The 26,278-nt window shown below is 36.7% G+C and overlaps 2 protein-coding genes across 2 annotated transcripts; one reads left to right on the plus strand and one right to left on the minus strand.

Moving 5' to 3' along the window:
* The first annotated feature begins 16,652 nt into the window (after positions 1–16,652).
* On the plus strand, positions 16,653–20,740 carry LOC120006858 (ER membrane protein complex subunit 10). The gene is made up of 8 exons (XM_038856966.1): positions 16,653–17,085; positions 17,473–17,535; positions 17,616–17,711; positions 18,532–18,579; positions 19,371–19,442; positions 19,554–19,612; positions 20,067–20,157; positions 20,265–20,740. Exons 1-8 carry the CDS (start codon positions 16,759–16,761, stop codon positions 20,397–20,399), a joined length of 891 nt encoding a protein of 296 aa, XP_038712894.1. The 5' UTR covers positions 16,653–16,758; the 3' UTR covers positions 20,400–20,740.
* Positions 20,741–21,350: 610 nt separating this feature from the next.
* On the minus strand, positions 21,351–25,924 carry LOC120007704 (calreticulin-3-like). Its single transcript, XM_038858100.1, has 14 exons — positions 25,665–25,924; positions 24,897–25,004; positions 24,587–24,779; positions 23,512–23,770; positions 23,232–23,288; positions 23,104–23,151; positions 22,841–22,927; positions 22,700–22,757; positions 22,528–22,595; positions 22,337–22,429; positions 22,199–22,255; positions 22,007–22,102; positions 21,766–21,798; positions 21,351–21,598 (listed from the first exon to the last, which is right to left on the minus strand). The coding sequence occupies exons 1-14, from the start codon at positions 25,765–25,767 to the stop codon at positions 21,587–21,589; spliced, it is 1,272 nt and encodes a 423-aa protein (XP_038714028.1). The 5' UTR covers positions 25,768–25,924; the 3' UTR covers positions 21,351–21,586.
* Positions 25,925–26,278: the final 354 nt, after the last annotated feature.

Here is a 26,278-nt window from a genome sequence, read left to right on the forward strand (position 1 = left end):
TCTTAGAATCCAAACTAAAACTGGAGGACAAGAACCATATAGTATACTGAATGGTTTGTTTAAGGAAATGTGGAATGATATTCGAATTGTACGAATTTGTCCATAATTTAGCCACAAACAGTTCTAAAAATACATATAAAATTACGAAAATAAAAATATATACAAAAATTAAGTCACAACAAGTCAAGTTTGTTTGATGCAAAGAATAAAATTATTAAAACTAAGTCGAAGGCTCGACACTCCTTTCTACAGTCTCAACCACCGGTGCTTCAGTAGTTACAAGAGGATCTTTCTTTTTCCCTAACCTCTTGTTGAGAAGCTCGAGCTTCAATCCCGATGACTAGTTGTTCAGTAGGAGTTTTCCTCTTCTAACTGTTCAATAGGGTTTCTTCTCCTCCAGCACCAACAGTAGTTGGAAGCCCACTCTCCAGTATTGGTGGATCAGCAGTTGGAGCCTCAATGCTTTCTCATGACGACGGCTCACCAACGTTTATAGGCGACTACTCAGTAGGAGGAGTTACAGTGCTCTTTGGAGGTGCCAACTCTTCTCCACCCTCGGATCCTTCATCATCAATAACCATTTTTTGTTCGACTGATAATGTTCTAACACGAATGCAGCCTTCTTAAGCATCAAATCCACATCCCACCTGTGGTGCTCGTTGTTTTTATACTGGGTCAGCAAGTTAAAACTTTCCATGGCCTGACAAACACCTCCCATGGCCCCGATCTTGACTATGTAATTAGCATGCATCTTCTCAACCATCTCAACCTTCTGGGCTGTTTTTTGAGTCTGAGCTACTAAGGAGTCCTTGAGTAGGTCCCTTTCCTCAGTGACATCACCAAGCTTTACTGACTGTCTATACGTATGGTTTTCCATTATCTTCATTTTCTTCTCAGCATCCTCCAATTGCTTAGTGACTCCTTCCCAGCATTCCTGAAAATACTTTGCCTCTGGTCGGTTGAGCAATCCTTGACTCGAATTGGTTGGCCTTTGTAGGTGTCATCACTTATTTTCATCTCCAAAGCACTCAACATTTCTGTTGAGCGTACTAGCTGCTCATCTGCCTCCTCTAATTTCCCCTCCAGATCCATAATTTGAGCAGACATCTCTGAACCATTGTTCTTTTCACCGACCAACTAGAGTCTTGTCTCTTCAACTGAGGCGTTAGCATTGGAAAGCTTCTACTCCAGGATTTCACCGTGTCTTCAAGCCTTTCTTTGGCCGAGTCCTCAATAGCATTCTCTTTGGACCACAACACTCCCTGCAAAGCCTGCAAGGACTATATGCATGATTATAAGCAGTAACAGTTGAGAAAATATTTCGTAAAGACAACTACAGTGAATATGTAAGGACACTTACAGTAAAACAATGAGCCACCGAGTAGTTGAATTGGCTAGGCAATGGCATAGCATCCAACTTCTTGGCATCCTCTGGAAAGACAAACTTTCTAACGCCTACTAGGGGCAAAACCAGAGCAGAAGTCACAGTTAATGACTTAGGGACCCATAAAGAAATCTCTTCCATTTCACTCCCCGATACGTCTAGCCTTGAGCCACTGGCCGCAACCTCCCCTTGAGCAGCATTGGTATCCATGACCGCCTCAGTAAAATCAGCAACTATAGGGTCAAAATCCCCACGATCTTCAATTTCAACAACCTCTTCTGGCATAGATGCGTCAACCCTTGCGCCATCTTGTGCCCTAATACCTGGGATCCTTTTTATCAATGGAATCGTGTCCCCTTCATCCTCATCCATCTCCTCATTCAACACTATTGCAGCAGACGCTAAAGGAGCAGACACATAAGGAGCTCCTCCATGACCCTTGGGCATGGAGACAATAGCGTCATGCATAAGTTTTTTGGGAGCTTCCGTCCCAACGCCAACCTTTGGGGCCGTCGTGTCATGTTTGAATTTCTTACGAACTTCGACAGTTTTCCCTTTCCCATTTCCAGCGGGATCTTCCTTCTTCTTTGTCCTAAGCTCAGTGGTATCCCATACCGTTTTCCTCTTTCTACTCTCTTCATCCCTATGAGCCTTGGAAGCTTTTGCTGCACGTTTCGCTACAGCAAAACCTCCACCACTAGAGAACCCCTGGCTACTCTTTAGGAGTTCAGCATCTTGCATCAGAGCATTGTATAGGGTTTCCACCTGAACCACGTCAGCAACCACGTTGTTAAACATCTCGTCACCTACCAGAAACAGAAAGACAAAGGTGAGCTATATCGAACAAGAAACCTGCTAAAATCCTATTAGCTTGTTACACTTTAACGAACTTACTTATGTATCTCCACAAGATGGACCTTTCCAAGTTGTATTCGGTCAGGATGTTTTTGCAAGATCTCTTATGCTCGCCCAAACTGTAAAAGGCGTTCACCCGATTGGCTACGCCCATGTCTTTCTTCCAAGTCTTCTTTGAGTTCCGAGACACTGTCAAGAAAGAATATATAAGATTCAGTAACATTAACTTAAGAATTCAATAAAATGAGAACTTACTATCGACTTCCCGCCAACTAAGATTTAGGTCTCCATGGCGCCCATAGACTAAGGCACCCAAAGGTCTCCAAAATTAGGTCCTTCCTACCACTCCGACGCACTACGGTGTACCGACCAGGCACACTCACCTTAGCGTAATATACCATCACCAGTTCCTTGATGCCAAATTCCAAACCCTCTGCTTCGGCTATGCATTGTATGCTCAGCATGATTCTGAGACTGTTGGGCATCCACTGACTTGGAGGAATCATCCATATTCTACAAGCCTCCGCAAGCAAGTACGTAATTAGGAATCTGAGCCCTATCTTGAACATAAACAAGTAAAACGGGGACCACCCTAGAGCCTCGTGGTCTACCCCTTCTATATTAGACCCGGGTCTAATCTCTATAGAAGGGTGAATCCTATACGTCTCTCTTATGTAATTCATATCACTCTCAGCCAAAGTAGACTTAGGGTTCAACACTTTTGGCAACAATGGCCTTTCAATATGGTCGTTTCTCTCTACTTCACCACCCTCTTCACTGCCAGCCCTCGGAGCCTCTGACCCGAACCATGAGAAGTTAACACTGGTTTCCTTCTCACCCCTGGCTTCACTGACGAAGGCCCTGCCACTTCTGGACCTTTCCGCATTCTCGGAATCTTGATCACTTGACCTAACCATTCTAAAAACATGAATCCAAAGCGAAGAAAAACGAGAGTTACCTTCAAGCGATCCAAAGCGAATAACCATTTTCTCTTCAATGTAAACTTACGAAATCCAGAAAGCTCTCTACGAGTCTCAACAAACAGGTTCTTACTCAAATGGTAAAATACTATATGAGCTCTATAATTTCGATTTAAAAGGTGCACGATTCACGAAACATCCCTAATCATCATAATGCACGATTTTTGAAACGTGCTCCCCAAGAAACGGTGTCTGTAATTTCAAATTGCACTGTGTATGTCAAACGCATTAATTGCCTATCGTTTCACCTTGACACGTGGCATTAAAGTTTTCTTTTCTGATTCCTTTAAATATTCACTCAAACGTATAAGTGGGACCCCCCATTTACCATGAAACTAATGTGTTTTTGAGTTTTCAGTGGGGGTATACACGCCTCTTCAGGCCACATATATACTATGCATGCCTTTTCAGGCAAAAAGAAGCTGAACCCAGTTGAACACGCCTCTTCCGGCTACATATGTTTTACCTATCTTTTCAGGCTATATGAACTTAACAATCCCCTATTGATTGGTAACACTATTGCTCATGAAACTAACTTTGTTTCGAAGTTTTTAATAGGGACATTGTACGTTGCTAATGCCTATTCAGGCTACAACTAGCTCTTACGCTATACTCGCAACTTCAAACAAACGAAGTTGTGCCCTATCGACTTCAAACAAATGAAGTTGTGCTCCACAACTTCAAACAAATGAAGTTATGCCTTGTCAACTTCAAACAAACGAAGTTGTGCTTTGCCAACTTCAAATAAAGGAAGTTGTACCCTACTACACACGCCTCTTACGGCATCATCGTAGCTCTTATGCTAATGCCTATTCAGGCTATAACTAGCTCTTACGCTATACTCACAACTTTAAACAAATGAAGTTGTGCCCTACCGACTTCAAACAAACGAAGTTGTGCTCCACAGCTTCAAACAAACGAAGTTGTGCCCTATTATACACGCTTCTTCAGGCTACATATTATACATGCCGTTTCAGGTTACATATTACTTAACCATTTCTTGTTCTATGCAGGACCACACCGTGAACTACTCTCCAAGATGAAGTCGTCTTCATACTTAAGGGTGGGAGAAAATTGTAGTCACCAAATATCATATGGCCCCACTGGGCCATATAACGACAAACCCAAGCTAGACTACCTAAGCCCACGAGCCTAACCGATACATTTAGGCCCACGCTAGGGCCCATTCTGAGGCCCACGTGCAACCTTCAAGACACTGTCTAGTGATAGTACAATTACATAAAGCATGTCTGACTCTAACGGCTAATATCTTCCCGATATTCATAGTAATTTTCCCTTAGACATGAACTATGTCTTGAAGTATCTTTACTGTATTGGCGCCCACACGATGGTGCCACCATAGCAAAGGCATTGGCACACCCGAGCGCCAACTCATTGCATGATTATTTCCCAAAGGAGCCTCATCCAATCCTATTCACACCAACATTCATGGACGTGATATGTACAGATCCCCAAGTATGATCTTTTACAGTACAACATCCATGCATTAATTGTTGCCCACACTATTATCCATATCCCGATTGACACGTGTCATAGTCACCTCATATGTCCTAACATCCTTATCCTACTTTTCTTCTACCAACCCTAACACCGTCGAGATACTTGACTTTCATACACTTACACCATGCAGTCTCATCCAATAGGACACAAGTGGGCAACACAACTTTCAAGGTCTATCCTCATTCTCATATAAATATCCTTCTCCTACCTTGAAGAGGGGATTGAAACATTACGAACTAGAAACCTAAACTCTCCGACCCCTCACTAAAGATATTCAGACAAACACTTAGATCATCGTTGGTCTCCCATCTCTGATCATTACCGACTTGATCGTCGGAGCCTTACAACCAGCACACCCTAGTCTAGTCTGAGAGCTTTCACGGTTGTTCTTATTGTGACGTTTGCAGGACTCAAAGTTACAAACGGGCCCCTCGAACATAAAAGTTGATCATTCAATGATTGTAGAATTTGCCCCTACAACCACTAGATGTGCAAAAATGCATTTTTCCACTAAAATACTAATAAAAGAGATTCTACTTGAAAAATTATTTTCACACACTATGGCTACCTAAATTCCAAATTGCAAAAATGCATTGAAACTTATGCCAACTCTTCAGTACAACCATGCAGATGATCAATGTGAATAATGAAATTCATGATAAATGCCAACACTAATTCTAGACAACCAATTAACACTACAAAATCATTGTTGATTCTATGTTTTTGGTCCCAAACAATCACCTGCACATAAGAACTCCAACAATTGCAAGTATAAATGGTTTAATATGTTGTTGTCACACTCGATGTCCTCCTAACGGTGCCTTTGATGCTGCTCCGGATTTTCAATCCGGGTCTGAGCCGGTTAGGGTTGAAGGCGATGGTTTGGGGGTTTAATGTGGTGTTTGTGTTCAGTGTGATGTGCTTCGTTTATGGGCTGGTTTGTAGTATTTTGGGCCGGACTCCATACTCGCCCTTTGTTTCTAGTGCTGCTGGTAGGCAAGTGTAGGCCTGGCCAACAACTGTTTTGGGCTTGGCCTCTTTAAAGCCTTTGTTTTTTTTTTTTTGGTTTGATGAGTTATGTAGTTTTGTTTATGTGCAGTGCCTACTGTATTTATATTTGTACTACATACCAAGCCGCAGCTAATAAAATTCTATTCATAGGAATCTAAAACACAAGAAGATTCAACATTTTTTTTCTCAGCTGCAAGGAATCAAGTTTAGGTCCCTGACCCATATCCATTTTTGATAATTCAGAGACGATGATGTTGGAATTTCGGTTCGGTTTGAGTTTTTTTTGCATATAGCACCTATGGATAAATTAATTAAGCATATAATACCCTAAATTTTTTAGAGCTATAACATCATGCCGTTGTTCTTAATAGCGACTTCACAAAAGACAAACGATTGCCGCTGTTGAGAACGGCGATATTATCAATTTTTAGTTATGCCGTTGTTGATAACAGCAGCGGCATAGTGCAATCCATCTCCCTCCCTCTATATGCTCTTTTGATTGCGCGTCAACTTTCTTCATCACCACAAACTCTCCAGAATCCTAACCCCCGATTTCTCAACCCCACTCTCCTCCAAGCAGAAGTCATGAGCCACCTTATCCCTTCTCAAATCCAAGTCTAACCAAGACCAAATCCTCGAGATCTGCGGCACCACTTCACTGACCCTAGAGTCTCACTTGGACTGCTTCGCATCTCATTCCTGTTGTGAACAGCGACATCACTCTCACCAATAATTACTCGAAATTCCTCCTATGGGCGATCACCATGTTCGCGTCGGCTATCTGATTCCTCAACTATCGATTTTAGTTTTGTTCTTTGATGCCTTACACCCCAATCACATTTACCGGCCTTGAAAAACTTGCCTTTAAGGAACAAGCCAGTTCCTTATGGCGCCTTTGCAAAGATGAATTCTCCTGAATGGGTCTATGCATTGTTTGGTTCTATAGGCTGTCATTTGTGGCTGCCTCAGTTCCTTCTTTGCATATGCTCTAAGTGTCGTACTCTTCGAATCACCAATCTCGGCAGCCCATTTTCCCCAGGGTCATTGACTGATTCCTCTGTACAGGTTCTTCCCATGTCTCTTAGCTCTCTTCTCTGCTTGCCCACCATCCATTTGTTGAAAGTCCGCACTCAGAATCCGACACTGTGAATGGTTTGATCAAGAAGTGGATTTGGCGTATCTCAATTTTTTACTTTATGCAATTATGCCTTCAATGACGTTGGTCTTTGGTATGCTTCTTGGCTTGTAAAACATGGGATCTCAAACTTCTCAAAGACAATCTGAGTTTTTGTGGTTCTTATGGTCTCTGCCATTAGCTCTTGTGAGTTAAAGTCAAGATATACCGCTGTTGTGAATAGCGGCATTAAAATCAAAGATACGACGTTGTTCACAACAGCGGCTTCGTTAAAAACAAACTATTGCCGCAGTTCTAAACAACGGCATAGTGTTATTGTTCTAAAAAATTGAAACAGGGCGTTATATGCCCAATTAATTAGTACAAAAATGCTATATACAAAAGAAAACTCGTTCGGTGTCAGTTCTCACCACAAAGCACGAGTTGGAATTTCGGTTTCGATTTTTGTTTCAAGGTACGGATGAACACTCTTTTTAAAGTGTTATTTGCCTCTTCCAATTGGTGTGCACACAATTCTAGTAAATATCCTTTTATGATATAATTAAGCCGCATGAAACAATGGCATACCCATGAATTGAGATCATTAAGGACACAACTATCTTCGAAATTCTTTTTTTGATGGTTTTTTATGTAATGAATTTACGTAAATAATAATTTTTTCATCATCAAGAATCTCATTCACAATTTAAATGCAGCAAAAATCTCATTCAAAAACATAATAGGTCAACTAAAATATCCATTCACATCAAGAACTAGAATAAATTTCGATCAAGAAGAAGTCGTGTCTAGTACCGCCTGTTGGGAGAATGAGAGGTTGAGGGGCTTAGATATGTTGGGCTTGACAGAGTAAAGGGCACACAATAGAGTTGTGTTAGGGTCTAGGGTTTAGGAGGTTGGGTCAAAGTTACTTAGTGGATTGGGTAGGCTTAGTGGATTGAGGCCTTATTTTTTTTGGCTGGGGCCTAAGCATCAAGTTTAGGGAAAGGGAAAGGGAAATTTTATATACACACCATCAATTTACTATCTTTCCACCACTTTTTTAATACGATAAGTTTACACCATAAAATGATAAATCTACACACAAAATGATTGTGAAAAGACGAATATACTCTTCATTTGTAAAATTTTAGAATTTTCATTGTTAGGTTTACACACATGTTGCCTCTCTAAACCCCAATTTCAAATCCACAATCTCTTATCGATCTGCACCTACTCAAACGATTGCTCAAACCGATTGTCCATTATAGAGCCGACGTCAATTTCAACGTAGAAGAAGCCAAACGCAAGGTGAAATCGTGACATATAAGGAGGTAAGCACTTGATTTGTTTTTGCCTTAAAATGACTTCTGAAATCTATCAAATCGAACAATATGGGCCTATTAATTGTTACATAGCCTGAGTGGGGTTGGGTAATTGTGAAAGGTTGAGATTTTTTTGGTTAGTATATGTGCAGGAGAAAACGGAACACCAGCTCCGTTTTTGTGAGAAAAAAAAGGTAAAGTCGTGCCGTTTTTCTACCTGGATATCGACACATAGTGTCTTTTTTTTAAAAAAAAAGGCACAATGTGTTATTTTTAATGGACAAAAATGACAGGATGTGTTGATTTCCAGGAGAATATTTGTGTAAACTTAGCAGTCACTAATTAAATATGTAAAAATTATTTATTTTAAATTTTTAGGTTAAGGGTTAATATGTCATTATATACAAGGATATTTATGTAAACTATAAAAATTTAAAAAGTTGTGTAAAGATAGTAGATTAGTAGTGTGTAGATAAAATTTCCCTTAGAGAAATTTTATATACACACTACAAAAACATTATCTTTACACCACTTTTTGAACATGATAAGTTTACACCGAAATATTATAAGTTTATACACAAAATTATAGTGAAAAGATCAAATTACCCTTGTTTTATATAATATTAGAAATAACACAGAAAAAGGAATAAACCACAAAAAAAAAACCCAATTCTTCTACCTCACGTCGGAATCCTTGCTTCATCTACAAAATCATCCTAAATCATTATCAATTACACCCACTCCGCTTCTTTGACTTGCGGTCGAGCCTCACCCGATGTTTCACAGCCTCCTGAGCTTGAACTAGGCTCGGGGCAACCCCAAGAGAGAGGTCACCACCTGAATCGTCTTCACTGCATGATTTGATACATCTTGGACTAGTAGATGATGCGCTGGTACCTCTCTCCATCTAAGACCATGATCCCTTGATTAATCCCTCAATTTCACGAACTCAATTTTGCGAATACAGATGCTTGTGGTGATGTATATGTGTTCCTGTGTGTATTCAGTAATCTTGATTATTTTGACTTCTTGATAATGTATTTCTTCTTGATTATATTATATGACATGAAATGGTATGGTAAGCATTGACTATATGTTGCTAGAAAACTTTTGAAATCATTAGTTTATGAGTTTATCCTGCATCTTTTATGTAGTCAAGCTTCATGCACAAAAATTATTTATTTTAAATTTTAAGTTTAAGGGTTAATATGTCCGTGTATACTAGGATATTTATGTAAACTACAAAAAAAATTAAAAGTGGTGTAAAGATAGTGTTTTTGTGGTGTGTAGATAAAATTTATCAATTATTAATAGGGAGTTAATATTTGCACATGAACTTGAACTCTTTGCACACATGTTTTTTTAAAAGATTTAAGTTTACCAAATTATTCTTATATGAAATTACCTTAAAACATGTGGAAAATTTTATTTACACACCACAAAAATGGTATATTTACACCACTTTTTGAACATGATAAGTTTACTCCAAAATATTATTAAATCTACACACAAAATTATTGTGAAAAGACTAAATTACCCTTGTTTTATACAATATTAGAAAAATTAGTATTAAGTTTACACACACATTTAACCCATAATTCAATCTCCCCTCCCTTACCGATTTCATCACAACCAGACGTTCTCACGATGATCAACGTACCAAGGAGGTAATCATAAATCATAAAGGCTGTGTTTAGGCACATATTCATAAACAAGAGGGCTCTCAGGTCCAATAACGCTACATACCAACAATGTACCAGATTTTTGTGTTTTATGCTGTTGATCAAATCGACTTCGTTAAAGAAATAATTTACCCATAGCTTAGTGTTGAAGAAAAATCTCTTTATGATCGGTTACACCGCACTACAATGCTTTCAAAGAACAATATTCAATTCTTCAATAAAACCCAAAACTCATCTCGTTTAATTAATCTGACTCTAATCTCCAATTCTTTTTATGCATAGTAAATTATGGTCAAAACTTAAACAGTATGTTAAACTCTGGTGGAAGCCGAACGAGAGGATGTGCGTTCTTGGAATCCATGTCAACTTAACACTAAACCAAAGAGGAGAGAGAACAAGATTTAAGTTCTTGTTTGAATTTCGCTATTGACGGAGCCACAACCATCTTCCATCGTTGGTCTCTCCTTCTTCTCCAGTCCACCTCCATGTAGATGGCGGCCACTGACAATCCTTACTATTGTTTACTTTTTCCAAATCTATTTCGTCGTTGATATGTAAAGTATATGCAGAGAAGGCATCTACATCTGATATAAGAAAAAGATAAATTGATCCATGTGTCATATATTAAGTGGAATTGCGCACCACGTCAACATGATGTCGTGGTGTGCAGTGGTGAATATTTTCTCCGAGCTTATTGGATTGGTGGAAATATTTTGTCTTCTTCTCAAGCATTTCGTATGAAAAATTGAGCTTACTGGATTGATGACATGGATCGAGAGGATGAGGTGGCGGTGTAAACTAAGTAGTGTCTAATTAAATATGTAAAAATTATTTTAAATTTTTAGTTTAAGGGTTAACATGTCATTGTATACAAGGATATTTATGTAAACTATAAAAAATTAAAAAAGTGGTGTAAAGATAGTGTTTTTGTGGTATGTAGATAAAATTTCCCAAAACATGTTTTCTTTTTGCACCCATATTTTTCCTCAATACAATTAAATTAAATTAAACTTTGTAATCCTAATTCTTGTAGTTAAATTTTTTGTACAAATAATGATAGAAAGTTTAATATTTTCTTCTAGTAATATTGAAGTGGTGTATAGGAATTTTACGACTACGTTATTTATCTATTTGGCTATTTTGTATTCAAAGAGGGTGCAACTATTGATGATGAAACCGATGTGATCATATGTGTATGGATTAGACAAACAATCTTTGAAAATTGCAACCCATCAATGATGGACCTCTCAATCGGTTGGTTTCAAAATGCCTACACATGTCATGTGTCAATAAAACTGGATACAACGATCAGTGGGCATAAGAGCATGATATGAATCCAATTTGATTAATCTGATTTGAGTTTCCATCGTCGAAGTTATATTCTATGCCATGGTAAGAAGAGTGATTTTGTTGCATTTCAAGTAATTTATTTTTCTAAGATATGCACACAAGCTGATGAAGCATTATTTATGTCGTTTACATTCATTGTTTTAAACACAGTATACTCAGGTATCTCAAAAGAAAAGCACATTCTCCACAAATAGGCGATCATTCTTCTTCTACCAAGCAAAAATGCCCAAAAATCAATTTAGAGGATCTTCATTCAGATCCAGGACTACTACCTCGAATTTTAGATTATGATTCCTAACAATCAAGATCAAGACCGTAGAGCATATTTACAAAGGGGTCCTTGCCAACCTCTTAATCACAATTTTTTACTAACAAAATCTGGACAAAAAAGACAATTTAACCAAGCTTGATTTACTTAATTTACTATTTGATAAAAGTGAAAGTTCATCTAATCCAAGTAATTTTATTCAACTTTTGAAGGCTTTTAGTATAATTAATGAAGATATCAAAACAGTTACTTTAGAGAATGCTTTACACAATCAAAAGTTGATTGCTTAGAGAATGCTCCACACAGTCTTCACTTTTTGATCTCATTACTAGGGTGTTGAATGTTGTTGGATCATCATGTAAGCGACGGATATGCTTAGAGAAAACAAGTTGAAAGAAATATGAAGGCACTTGAGATTGGAGAGATTTTTAGTGGACAAGGTTAACTCAAGAAATCAATCTCTAATGTTATGGTGGTACATGTAGGGGCTCCCATTATAATACTTTACTACGTTTGACTAATATGTTTGCTCTAGTGATCAATATGCTTGAATTTATTGGAAGTAATGCTTTAAATACAAATCATTGGACATAAGCACAAGACATTACATATAGACTTTTATCATTTGAATTTGTTTTTAGCCAATTCTTGATTAATAAAGTATTGGCAGTCACAAATGAGTTATTATCTCAAGCCCTACAAAGGAAAGATCAAGATATTGTGAATCCAAAAAAATTCTTCCAATTTGACACATGGAAGGTATCCAATCACTCTAGCATACTCTAGTGATTAGTTGTACAATTTGATTAACAGTACTTGATATTGGTTCGATTAGTAACGGTATTGACTATGCTACATGTAATTAGTTATACAATTTGATTAACATGAACATATTGATTATGTGATTACTCTTGAATATGTTAATGTTTGATCTAAATTGTATAAAATGAATATGTTTTGAATGGCATGAAAATAATATTTGCAATTAATTTTAATATTTTTATTGATATGTCATGTCTTTAAATTCAATACACTATGTCATGGTTTGAAGGATATGATTCATTTTAAAAAAATTATTTTTATCAAAGTTAATTGCTAAGAATATGTGTTTGGTATACTTAAAATTGAAGTGTAAATGGTAGTTGTGCATGCTAAGCAAGAAAATGATTTAAATGAAAAATACTCTGTTATTGATGAATGACACTAATTTTTTGATTATGAAAATGATATACAAAATGGTCAAAAAGAGCATATGAAAAATATGAAATTAGCTAGTGTGCATTATTGTATGAACCATATGCATGTCTCTAGGGGGAGCATATACATGAGTACCCTATTTGGGTTTATTATATTGGATTAAAAAATAGGGATTCATCTTAAGTATTTCATGATATCATTTGTATATACATATGTATTCGAGGCTTGAATATTTAACCACATTCTACTTCATTTTTGATTGATCACAAAAAGGGGGATAAATTTGATGATGTAAAAAGTGCATAGTGCATGAGTTAAGAGGGAGAGTGCTTAATTTTATATTTGGGAATGAGTGAAGCATGAAGTAAGGGGACTTAGTGTTAATGTTAAAATTGGTATGCATTAGGATATGCCATATATTCAAGTTTGACATAAAATTCAATTGATATCAAATACCTTTCTATATGCTAGGTTTTGTAATCATCAAAAAGGGGGAGATTGTTGGACCAAAAGTCCTACACTTTTATTTTGATGACTCAATATCATTATGCTATTTGATTGATAAATTTATATTCAACATTATAGAATTTGACCTGCATATTTCTAAATGATAAACCTAAATTGTCATGCATTTAAGCAAACTTGTTATTGAATTTATATTGACCAACCTATGTTCAAAGCATGAAGATCTTTTGAGCTTATAAGCATAATGTGGTGTAGTACATCATTTATATTTTTCATGTTGAATCAAAGAAATATCAAATTTGTCTAAAATATATGGTAGCTTAAAAATGACTTTGGAAAGATCCAAAACTAGCCAAAATCTCGGTAGCATATGTGTGAATCCGCTATGAGAAAATTGATACATGTGCATGATTGAAAATCAAACAGCATCTGCTTCTGTAATAAGAGATAATTCTGTTTCAAATAAAAACTGAATTTTGATACGTGTGCGTGACTGATTATTTCCAAACATCATGAAAATTACATACTTCATTTGTCATTCTGCCTAATGGAACAAAACATAATTTCAGCCATATAGGTGATGTAAGACTAAGAAATAATATCATTTTGAAAGGATTCTTATGCTTCGAAGACTTTAGCTTCAATTTAATTTCAACAAGAAAGTTAGTTGCAAGCCAAAATTATGTATTGATTTTCACCTAAAACTAATGTCGATTGCATAATTCCACATTGAGGAAGAGGATGGGGAATCATGCATAGTGGCTTGTACTACTTGCTTGAAGAATTGAAATTAGAAACCAAAATACTTGTTACAATCAATTGAGCAATGAAAGGAGAACTATGACACAAAAGATTAGGGCATCCATCATATAAAACTTCTGAAATGTTAGGATTTGTTTTTATTAAATAATGTAATGATTGTCAAGTGTGTCCCCTAACAAAAATCAAAATGAAAAGCTGCTCACTTAGTGAGACTAAAGTCTTTAGCCATTTTTAGGCTTATTCATGTTGATATTTGAGAACCAAACCATGTAGAGCTAAGGGGGCCGGCTGCCCCCCTAATTTTTTTTAATAGTAATGATATTGGATATAAAGAAAATAAAAACTTTATTCATAATATTTGCCCCTTTATGTGTAAAATGATTAAAGTTTGTACATATTTGATATTTGTTGGACCAAAACACTCAAACACAGACCCATGAACTAACTATTAATAAGCCCAACACCCATGACATATGAACTAAGCTTTAATAACCATGATATGAAAACTCACAACTCTAGCAACTAATAGCCCAAGATTAATATACCAGTTTTTAGGGGGTGAAGTCGTGAAGATACGAAAGACTTAGGACATACTGATGCAATATTATCAAAACATGAGAACTCAGAAAAAACAATGGTAAACGTTTTATCAAATTTGTGAATATGGTTTGAGAAATTTTATTTACACCACAAAATTTCACTTTATAACTTTACACCAAATTAAGGACAATGCTAGAGACCCCCAAAATTTAATCCCCAAAAGTTCCCCAAATCTATGTGGTATTAAAATAGCCATTGATTAAAAAACACATATATAGGGTCCATTTCACATCCAACACTCCATATTAAATGAGAGTCTTTTGGGGGTCACTTTTTGGGGGTCTCAAGCATTATCTCCAAATTAATAATGATTAACCTAAAATACCCTAAGCTTAAAATCTAAACTAGACAATAGGGCTATGTCAATTTTACAAATGCAAGTGTACAAGATGCCACCATACTTAAACTGGACAGAACTAAAGCTGCCACAGAACGTGTGCTTGTAGGTGCAATAGTGCAAGCCAAACCTGTAGTGTTAATGAACCTGCTCTGCTTTTGAGATCTAAATATTTTATAGTTCCATTTGAGAACAGGACTGAAGTAGCATTGACTTGGGCCGGTACGAAAGGCCATTCAATGCTATGTTCAAACCTGTAGAGTATTCTTTCAATGCAAGTTTGTTGCCAGGTTCGAACAATACTATAGTTATACAAGGCTTGCCTAAACAAAATTATCTTCTTGCACAAACCGATGATTAATTCCAAACAAGAGATGCTCAGGTTCCAAGATCGTAGCAATCTGTGATCTTGTTCAATAAAAAGATGACTCCAAATATTGATACGGCTGGAGGGGATGGACTTCTGTCCAAAGTTATATTCAATGGTGAAGAGGTGCCCTTCTGACTGTATTCTCAAGTGATGGTTGGAGAGTGACTGCAACAACTATAAGAACAATAGTGCTCCCACATGTTCTCATTCTTATATCAATGCCATGATTTATATTATACCACAGAATCTCTTAACAAAAGAAAAAACTAATGTTAAGAGATTATGCAATGATTGATATTTATTTACCTTTAAGAGGGGGAAATGCAACTTTTGGTCACTGAAATATCTGAACAGGTTCAACTCAGTCATCCATTTTTTAAATATTTCAATTTGGATATCCAAATTTCTAAATTGTCAAACATATCACACGGACAGTCTTTAGCTATTTCAGTCAGTCAAACTTGTGATATGGAAAACAACAGTGAAATTCAATTGATTTTTATTGATGTTGGCTGACAAATTGATGACTTGGATATTAAGAAAATAAACATAAAGCAATAAATTCAAAGAAACCCCAAATTGTTCTCTAGTCGCCGGACGCAGCCCCACGTCCAAACTTCTGTTCGTATTTCCGTCACCTGTTCATGCCACATTGGAGAGCACGGGTTGGAGAGACTCATGGATTTTGAGCATCAAGTGAGGTCAATTGCTAAGTTGCGACACCAAAACTTGGTTAGGGTTAGTGGGTCTTACCGGAGAGAAGATGAGAAGTTGGGAGATCAAAGGTGTTTTATTGATACATTTTATGTTTATTTTAATTTTTAATGCTAGGTAAGCTCTTTTTTTATTTTTATGCCATGTAGGTAATTTAGCTGCCAGAAATAGCTAAAATTGCTCGTATGACTTGTTTTGAAACAATTTAGAAATTTGGATACCTAAATTGAAACATTTAAAAAATAAGTGACTGGGTTGAATTTATATTTTAGTGTTCAAAAGTTATCTTTTTCCCATTTAAGAAGAGAGTTTTTAGGCATTTCATATAGGCTCCGTTTAAATAAAAAAAAATTTAGAAATGATGTGAACTTGTATGTTTTTGTGATGTAAATAAAATCCATATAATTTTTATTTTTATCTTAATATCAACAAGTGATATATATAGAATAAAAAAAAAATGAGGACAACAATAACCAATACATATTTGATGTTTTCTAAAATTCTTTTCACTTTTCACTTTCCTCTTCCTCCGTGTAAAATGATTTTTTTTCATCATTATTTCTTAAAGTTGTTTTCAAAATCTAAACCTAAAATTAGTTTTTAAAAATAAAAAATAAAAAAAAAACATTTCCAAACATTTCCTAGGTTTCGTTCTCTAATGTCCAATGCTCGTTGCGCCCCTGCATCAACATATTTTTAATTTTGAGTAGGGCTATTAATCAATAGGCTATCCTTCACCAGAAGGTTAGACAATTAAAACCTCTTCTCCTCTCTATTGTCCAGATTCCAGAAGAAGAGTCTCAACTAGAAGGGAAAGTCTAAAGCCATGAAAGCACTACAACTGCTCTTGAGCTTCCCCTTACTTCTCTCCCTCCTCGCTACGCCGCTGATCGCTTTCCAGTCCGATGAGCTTCTCCTTGACGACGAGGAGTTCGGTCTCGAAGGAGCCCAGCCTCAGCCCCTTCCTCGCTCTCCTGATCTCGCTACCGCCGCCCGATCCACTACTCCCGCGGCCTCCCCGAGGAAGCGGTTCTCGGAATCGGATTCCGACTCCAAGATCCAGTTCCTTCTCGAACATTCCTTTGGAGACTCCGATTTCACTCCGGCCGGCACCTTCTCCGCGCGTCTCAAGACCTGGAATCACGGCGCTCAGGTTGGTACTCCCTTTTCCTTGGGAATCTGTTTGTCTGCCGGAAAAAAGTTTTGGAAGTGACGGGGAAGTTTGGAATTTTTTTTTCCTCGTTTGATGTGATGTTGCATTGTATAGTTTGTAGAGAAATCGAAAAAAGGTATATTTATCAGCAACTGAAAAATTCTCGAAAGGCTCTTTGCTTGAGAAATTCCAAGTTCTGTAGGAATTCATTTTTCCCCTACCGTGTTCACAACCAAAGGAATCATTTTACGAATTGAAATTACAAATTAAAGCCACAGATGTTTATTTTACTTACATGCATTCGTTGTAGAGCATTTACCAAGTCTTAATTTCAGTTGGGAAACTTTAATTGAAATCAAGATTGACATGCAAATTTGCTTTGAACAGACACTTACAAAGCTGCGATTTTTGAGGAATTCATTTACAAAGGAGGAGACAGAGAAATTCACGGTAATAATTCATTCTCTTTTTGTTGCTCTATACTTCAAGTTACAATTTCTTGTTCCCAAATGTTGTTTCTTTTGTTGCAGGAACTGCTACAAGAGGATGACTTCTACAGCATAAGGCTTCCATCTAATGTTTTGAGCCCTCCAGGGAGGGAGTACATTATTGCTTCTGTGAAAGCGGTACGCTCTTAACTACGTCATTATGCTTTTGAATGCTCAGATTTTTCCTGGTTATTTATAGTCTTAGGTGCCTTTCACAGCTTTCTAAGATGCGCAAGACAAATTGAGCAACGATATCCACATGAATTGTTATTTTCTTGCATTGGAGCTTTTCTTTTTTTCTGATCTTAAGCTGTTTGTATCTATCTTTCAACGTAATTTGTACTAGAGACATGATTATGCAGACAACGGTTTTCTCTTTTGCTTATACTAGGTATAAATTTTCGTTTGAGCAACTCAGGAACTTTGTAAGTGTTCTGTGCTTGGGTTCAACAATTGTCTCTATAATCCCTATGTATAAAGCATCTCTTTCTTATTGAGATGTGACTAGCATTTTCTAGAGGTTCTTTTAGGAGCTTCCTTAAGCATAAGTCAGGAATGGACTTTACGAGTTCTTAGTACTTGGCTCCCTTCTATTGGCAAGCATATTTCTCAGTCTTTCAGTTACTTTAACATGAATTAAAATGTTTAAAATTTTCAAAAGATGATTAATGGAAGTCTGACTATGTTTTTCATATTTTTGCTCCCTTCCATTCCTAAGAGATGTTTATTGGTAAACAGCCCTCCGAGAGGGGGGGGGGGGGGTTGGGTTTAAGCTATTGAAGACAGTCTTGTGGTGCTAATGTAAATTTCTGATATAATCCTGTCATATCGTGTTTTTGTGTATGCATGATTGAATTTCTTTCAATGTTTTAGCTATTTGGCCTTCTTTACTAATTATCATTATTACTATGAGTTGCGATTCTATACATCAGTGACATTTTTTGTCTTTTCATTACAGAGATGTCTTCCACGAGAAGGTATGGACGAGCATTTTGTTATACACACGGTAATCTTTGTCTTTAAATAGGACTCTGAATTATTCAGTTTCTTCCTCATGATTTGTAATTTACTCCTATGTGAAGGGTTTTTTTAGTTAGTTTAGTTTATGTGGTTGTTGTTGACGCTGTCGTAATTTTTACAAAATAATATCTTATAGATTAGGAGCTGACATGTTAGGTGGTTTTTTTGGATCTACACAACACCTCACGGTACTTTCTTAATTAGGACAGAGGGGGGCTGTGGACTTGTCAGCCAGAGCAAAACTTTGGCAAAGCCTGTGAACCCAATGTCTTTCGGATAAAGACTTTGATGATGGTGAACCCAATGTCTTTCGGATAAAGACTTTGGTGATGGTGAACATGAGGAAGATTATGGGCCTTGTTTGGTAGGCTGGATGAGGGAAAAGATAGCATGGGTAAAAGAGATGAAGTTTGCTTTATATAAAATGGGATATAGGACCAAAGGTAGAAGGTGGGAGAGAACTTATCATTCCTTTGCATGGTGCATAGCAAGATTATGATATTCATTATCAGATTACCATATTTGGTCTGTATTGGATATTTAATGTAGACATCTTAGTATCTTACACAGAGTCAGTATGTATGTGTAGCTTGGATCCATTTACCAAACAAGGAAACCAATTACAGACTTTTGGACTAATGCTTAAGGTGTTAAATTGAAAGGTATACTTAGAAATAGTCTCAATTGCTGTGAATCTGATATTGAGATATTTTTTGTGTCAATGAGCTTATAGACTTGTTCAAGTCTTATCTTTCTTTCTTGATTGTCTGTTTGTAGGATGGTGTTAATATATTGGCTGTCAATTATGGTTCCCCTGGGGAATGCTCTTATCCTCGACAATTGAAACTTGTAAGTCAATATTGACCTTTTTTTTTTATAATTTAAGATTCTCAATGTTTCAAGTTAAGTGCAGAAATCTTTTGCATTATTTTATGTGTATTTCCTTTTTTACTCTTTCAGCCAGCGAAATGGTCTTTCAACTCGTATACAGTTCTCAAGAACAGTGAGCAGGCACCAAGGTATTATGTGTACTTTTTTGTATAGATGTGTCTATATATGATTCAAACATTGTTCTTTCAAACTGAGGTCGTACCTAGAGCATACTATTCAACTCCATCTTTTTCATTCAATCTACTTATAGTTATATGATCGTATGAGTTTCATGTTGGAACTTTTTTTCCACTCGGTAAAAAAAATTACATTTCAAAGATATAGGAACTCTCAACTCATTTCAACACTTCAAAGGAAGAAGTTGATTGAGATCATTGATATCATTTTCCAAGTCGTCATAAAGTAATAACTGTGAAGTAATTTATTTTATTGCTTTATTAAGAGATGGATGGCTAAATTACAGTCTGCTGAGCACCTCAATGCCATCGCATGCTGTGTCCAGTTTTTTTATGTGTTCCATTTGGTTGGATTATGTATTTTTTCTAAACATGTTTAGTTTTCCGCCCTCTTTCTGTTTTGCAGAGCTCCAATTTTTTCTGAAGAGGTACTAGGTGGAGAGAATGGTGAGGGTGAAATTGTAAAACCACCGGAGAGGTCCTTTTGGGCTAAATACGTGAGTATTTATCTGTATTCTGTGGTATTTATTTGTGGGCTAAATTGTTTTCTTACCCTGTCATCCTCCTTTTTTGTGCTGGTTTTCGCATTTTCTTTTGTTTCCAGTGGATGTACTTGATACCTCTTGGACTAATAGTCATGAATGCCATAACCCAAGCGATGAATATGGCAGAGCAGGAGGGTACTGGCCAGACACAGCAACCAGGGTCGGCAGTCCCACAAGTTCGGAGAAGACAATGAGTTTCTTCACCTATCTTATCAAAGTTCTTTTCCAACATGACCATAAACTAAAATGTGGTTAAGGATTAGTTTTCTTACAGATTAGTTTTCCCTAGATGTTTGCCAATGGGAGAACCATAGGGTATTGTATGATTTTTCAGAATCAATTATTGTCTCAGCAGTATAACATGCACGAAACTTAACTATTTATCGGTAAAACTTTTCTGTAGGGCAAAGTTCTGAGAATTTACTGTTTGTAGGGCAATTTGTAGTGCAATTTTGGGTGACACTCCACATTTGACCTTTAGCCTGAATTGACATTCTGGCCATCATATATGGAAGTGTTGAGGGTATCTTTGAAACTCTTATCTTTTGTCAGAATAGGTGCATTTTGGCACTCTTGGAAGAAACATGATGCAACCAAACCCAGTTTCTCTTTCCTTTTTTTCTTTTTTTTTCCTACATAGAACTCTCAGCCACAACCTTATGCAAATTGAACAAAAGTAGAACTTCTCTTGATGCAAATTGAACAAAAGTAGAACAAAAGGTGGGATTAGTTTGAAATTCTACGCTCCCAAAATCCAACCAACCTACATAATGGGTGATTCTCACCCTCAACCAATCAATCAAAACGCCCCGTAAGAGAATAAATAAAAAAAACACTTGAGAGTTGCATTCTCAGCTCTTTCATGTGTGTATGCATGAGCTTTTGCTACCTGTTATTGTTTTAGTAAGGCATTGTAAACGTTCATATTTGCAATGCTAGGAAGCAAACTACCCCAGTTATGTGTTACTACCATCTTCTCTCCCCATCAACTCAAGAACAAGGTTTAAAGCTTATAGAGATAATGAAGCTACCCATTTATTAACCACATATAAATCTCAATTTTTTTATTTACTTGGATTTCTCTGTGTGGACAACATTCAAACATTCATATATATATATATATATATATATATATATATATATACTAGAAGAATGATAAATATTTCATGTTATTACTTTCTCAGAAAGTTCATGCTTGCAAACGTACACGGTACACATGATATATTTTTATACTGATACAATTGAAGTCCCTAAGAAACACAAAAAGAAGAAACACAGGGTGAAAAACTTATGTGAGATGCTACATGATCGATCATCTGGGAGTAACAGGAAATCAGAGTCCATTGGTGCAGAAAAGACGCAAGGAAAATTTGTAATCCCATCAAAGCTCATCCTGCAAAACCGAATAGAAACTTAACCATTACATTTGATATGAAATTGCAATCTTGTTGCTTCCATGTTTTACACTGATAAATTACAATCACTTTCCGTCACAAGAGTCTGCATCAGCCCAGCTTATTTGGCTCTAGAAGGAACGGGAAAGAGGAAGGTGATACTTACATGGTCATACTCGTCATAATCTCGACGATGATGCTGCAACATGACATGATATACACAATGTTAGAAAACACACAAGCACGGTGTCATATAGTAGCAAGTTGTAGCCAAATTTATGGATCAAAAAATGACCAAAGGTCTGAAAGGAAGTGATCATGATAGACAGACATGCAAGTGGAAGACACAAAATGAAAAATCTGGACAGATACTAATGAAGAAGAAATGAGGCTCATGAGATACAAACCCTTCTGTGCCTATAGCGGTCCCGGTCCCGGTCATACCGATCACGTCCTCTTTCTCTTCTCCTCCGTTCACCTTCCTCTCTCGCTCTTTGAGCTTCCTGCACAAGTGTGGATTCAAATTACTTGCAAGTATTTGATAGAGATTGAAGTTAAGGTATAATGTAATATGCATGTAGTTTGGTTTGGAACGGAACCTCTTCTTCTCGAGCTTTTCTCTCTTTCTCTGCCTCCTCAAAAGCTTCCTTTTCAATCTGAAATAAGAAAATGAGATGTTCAGATTAGAAGGAGATTTAAGGGAATTGCTGTCCGTCAGGTCGAAGAGCAAGGCACACCTCTCTATTGGAAAACACTTCCTCCACCACTTGCTTTGCATACTCCGGATCATCACAAATTAGAACATTGTCAAAGACCGAACCAGCCTTCACCTGAATATGAAGTCTTTGTCTCAGAAATAATAATGTTTAAACACGAAATGTAAAAAGGGGGGATTCACGATTAAGCCAATAATGGTTGGAATTCAAACCTGCCAAACCTCGATGCCCACATATTTGATTGGCTTAAGCACATAAAGATCAGGATCATCTTCAAATTCTGCAGAAGAAGAGAAGGAAAATGAATTCACAATCTCTCAATTTTGGTAGCGAATTCTAAATTGCAATTGTTATTTTAAATCACATAGATGCACTAGATATTACCAGGATTATCAATCCAAGGAATCTTCCATTTTCCTTTATAATTAGGATTCTTAATTTTCTGTTCAGAAGAAAATAAGAGAATCAAATACTGCAGAAAGATCTAAGCATATCTACTTGCTCTCAAAACTTTATTTGGCACACCTTGCGCTTCCATGGCCCTTTGTATGCTGGATTTGGAACCTTTGGAATTTTCCACAAACCATCCTCATCCTCATCCCAATTATCAGGCTAATTGAAGGAAAAAAAAATACATGTGAGTTCAATCAATGTCATTTTCTTTTTGTCTGAATGCAACACAAATGAAAAGTGAAAGCCTCTGGAGAAACTAGCACTTTAGATAGCCTAGTGTTTGGTTACACCTCAAGACAGCATGATTATGTATATACTAGTGCACATAAACTAACCTTTTTAGCTTTTGGATCGGGAATTTCTTTTAAAATCCTATCATATCCCTGCAACATAAAAAGAAAACAAAAAATCGAGTAAACTGATCCCATGGACAATCATTAAGAAGAGACTACTAAGTTGATACCTCAGGCTTGACATCATTTGGATCATCAATATACTCTTTGTCATCCCAATCGGCAGGCTGTGAGGAATAGCAAACAAAGATTCAAATTCAGAAGTTAGTGAATCAAAGAAGAAATGGATTGGCAAAAAATAATAATCTAATTCATTCCCCCTCCCCCTTCCTGCTTCCCTTTTCCCTTTCTTTCTGATTGGAACCAAAGCTTGATATCGGTGAATTGGCCAAGAACTTTCAGTTTAATTAACTATAAGGTCTACAAAAGCGTATGGATTCAAGAAGGAACCTTTTTGGCATTGACTGCTTTAATTTTTGGGGGAGGAAGAATGTCCCAATCTGTATATATGCTACCAGAGTCCCTTTCTCGATTGTCAACCAAGACACTGTAAGTTGCATCGGGCCTAAGAATGAACGTATAGAAATGAGTTAACTTATCCGTTTCACATTCCAAATTCTTCTTGATCGGATAATTCTGACCCTGATAGGAAAGTATAACTTGGAGTTTCTTCGTCTGCGAACCACATATATCTGGACCAAACATAAAACTGAACCATAAAAAGAAGTTAGCCAAGTAAATCAACTGTAAGAAATGCATAAGGAACACATGACAAGAGATAGTAGAGCGAAAAAAATAGTCTGACTTTCAGGATCTGTATAGGAAATAAGGATGAATTTACTGAAACTAATAATATAAGACTTTTAACAGGCTGCCAAAGAGGATCACCAGACATTATTTTGACAGTCTGTTTGGAAGTTTGGAGGGAATGCAAAATGAGGGATATAAATGGAGGAAAGGAAAATGAAGAGGAAGGTAAAAGGGAGTAGTAGTTAACCTCCCATTGTCTGGAAAGAGAATAAATAGAGGGGAAAGGAGAGTACACTCACAAACTGGAAGGAAGGAACGTAAAGTTACAAAAATGTTTGGATGAAATAATAAACAAATAAAGAAGAAGACAAGTTGATTCTTATGGATCAAAAATTATTGAAAATTTCCCGAACCAGGGTAACTAAATTTGGATAGAAAAGAGTTAGAGGCACCCTTAATTATATGCCCGCAGGCCCTTCAAAGGCATGCCATCCCATGTAGTCACTCCCATTCAAACATACAGCTAGTGATAATAGGAAGATAAGCTCGATTCTGCCTAAATTCATATAAAGTGAATTCCACATCATGAATAAGATTTGAATTATACGCATAGAGTTCCAAATGGTTACTGTCACAAATGCTTTTCCTCGATATAGCTCAGAAATGGGAATGTATAACCAAGATCCTTCTACATATTGACAGCATTCAGAAGAATCTGACCCATGGTTCCTACACAACTTCAAACAGTATAACTAATATGTATCAAGATACCAACCTGTACGGAGTATCACCTCCAAATTTCTTTTGATTGACAAATCCTGATAGAAGTTTGATGTAACCTCCGCCGCATTCAATATCCTGCTCAAACCTTATAGAATATTGAACAACCAGTGTTTTGTTCTTGTTGCTGAACTCTGGCATCTTTGCAGATATAGCAAAATGTCTGGCATCAGTAGTGGTCTGGATGCCTGTAAAACCATTTGATGTCATTAAAAGCTTCCATTAACCTTTGCCATCAATTGATGCACTAGTTATCTGTTATCCTACATATAGGAACGACTTATAGAAGAAATGAACAATTATACCCTTATCATCCGGATCTCCAGACCATTTTCCAGCTGTGTGCTTAAATGAACCTGCTTTTCCTTCGCTCCTCTTCCAGTCTGATTTTACCCAACGACTCTGCCACCCATCTTTTCCAAAACCATGCATTTTGTGAGAAAACAAGTATATATATTTGTGAACATTTCGAGAAGTCGTATAACAAAGCATTTCCAGGACCACCCATTTCATTACAATGAAAAATGGACATTACAAACTTAAAAAAAAAAAATTACTTCAAACTTCCATTCCCTCCAATTCCCTCAATATTTCCTTGTTATAAAAGGACTGAGAGCACGCACACAATAAAAAGTTTCAACTCGAGAGCAACTCGAGACAGGAATTGGTTAACATGGGTTATCTCAGTAACAAAGCATGCCAAAATTAGGAGCCACAAAACATAGCATTTCAAGTAAGTAACGAAGATATATACACAATAAACATATAAGCTCAGTTCAAATTTGGGTCCGCTGGGGTCCATTTTCTTGTCTTGGTAAGTAAACAGTAACAGAAAGAAAATAAGTTACCGCAGCCAAGAGCTAGCTAGTTAGTTAGTTAGCTCAAACTTCCTAGTCATGGCAGTTGCAAAATAAAACAAATTCCCAAGCTTTCATTTTTCTTTCCCTCTTTCCTTCTCTTGCTTTTTTTTTTCATGAGAAATCAAGTATGCCATGTTAACAGAAATCATGAATCGAAACATCAAAAACAAAAGCACAAGCGGAAGTAAGTTGATTGATAGTGATGATTGTTACCTTCAAATCGATCTTCGAAAAAGATCTCAGAAACTGAAATCTGTATAAAAAGAGAGAGCACAACCAGCTTAAGCACTGCTGCAGCTAAAGCATTTTCCTCCATCGGCTCTATGCCCCCGTTAATTCCACCGCTGGCAGAGCAAGGCTCCAGTTACTTATAGCGACTCTCCTCCCCATTTTACCCCCCATTTTGATCAGAACTACAATGTTGCCAAGCACCATGGATGCCCCTGCCGGGGCGTGTCAACCGGGTTTGACTAGTTCTATTGAACGAACTTGTTTGTGGGTCTTGGTCTTGGTGGCCACTAGTGTGCCAATTTATTAAAAAAATTCTAACTTTTGAAGTTATTTTCTTTTTACTATGTGTAAACTTTGACTTGTGTAAAGTTAGACTATTTGAATTTTCCTACTCTGCCCGAATACTTTGATAAGTCGCATTGTGTTAATGTGAAAAATTAAAATTGAATTCTCTACTGGAAGATTGATGCCCAACCAACTTTTTGTAATCTTGTGACACTGTATTAATTTACAGTTTCTTGATATATAAACTGTATATTAGTATTTATACATGTTTCAAGTATTTCAGAGTAAGGTTGTTAAAAAAAATGCCAAAA

Source organism: Tripterygium wilfordii, chromosome 10 (genome assembly GCF_013401445.1).
Source record: "Tripterygium wilfordii isolate XIE 37 chromosome 10, ASM1340144v1, whole genome shotgun sequence".
Lineage (NCBI taxonomy): Eukaryota > Viridiplantae > Streptophyta > Magnoliopsida > Celastrales > Celastraceae > Tripterygium > Tripterygium wilfordii.

Bases quoted from the DNA above. Each gene is read 5' to 3' on its own strand.
- LOC120006858 (XM_038856966.1), top strand. From the start codon at position 16,759: ATGAAAGCACTACAACTGCTCTTGAGCTTCCCCTTACTTCTCTCCCTC. The intron at 17,086-17,472 runs GTTGGTACTCCC...TGCTTTGAACAG, and splicing joins CCTGGAATCACGGCGCTCAG to ACACTTACAAAGCTGCGATT. The intron at 19,613-20,066 runs GTATTATGTGTA...TCTGTTTTGCAG, and splicing joins AACAGTGAGCAGGCACCAAG to AGCTCCAATTTTTTCTGAAG.
- LOC120007704 (XM_038858100.1), bottom strand. From the start codon at position 25,767: ATGGAGGAAAATGCTTTAGCTGCAGCAGTGCTTAAGCTGGTTGTGCTC. The intron at 22,758-22,840 runs GTGTGCCAAATA...TCTTCTGAACAG, and splicing joins AAGGGCCATGGAAGCGCAAG to AAAATTAAGAATCCTAATTA. The intron at 22,596-22,699 runs GTAATATCTAGT...CTTCTTCTGCAG, and splicing joins TCCTTGGATTGATAATCCTG to AATTTGAAGATGATCCTGAT.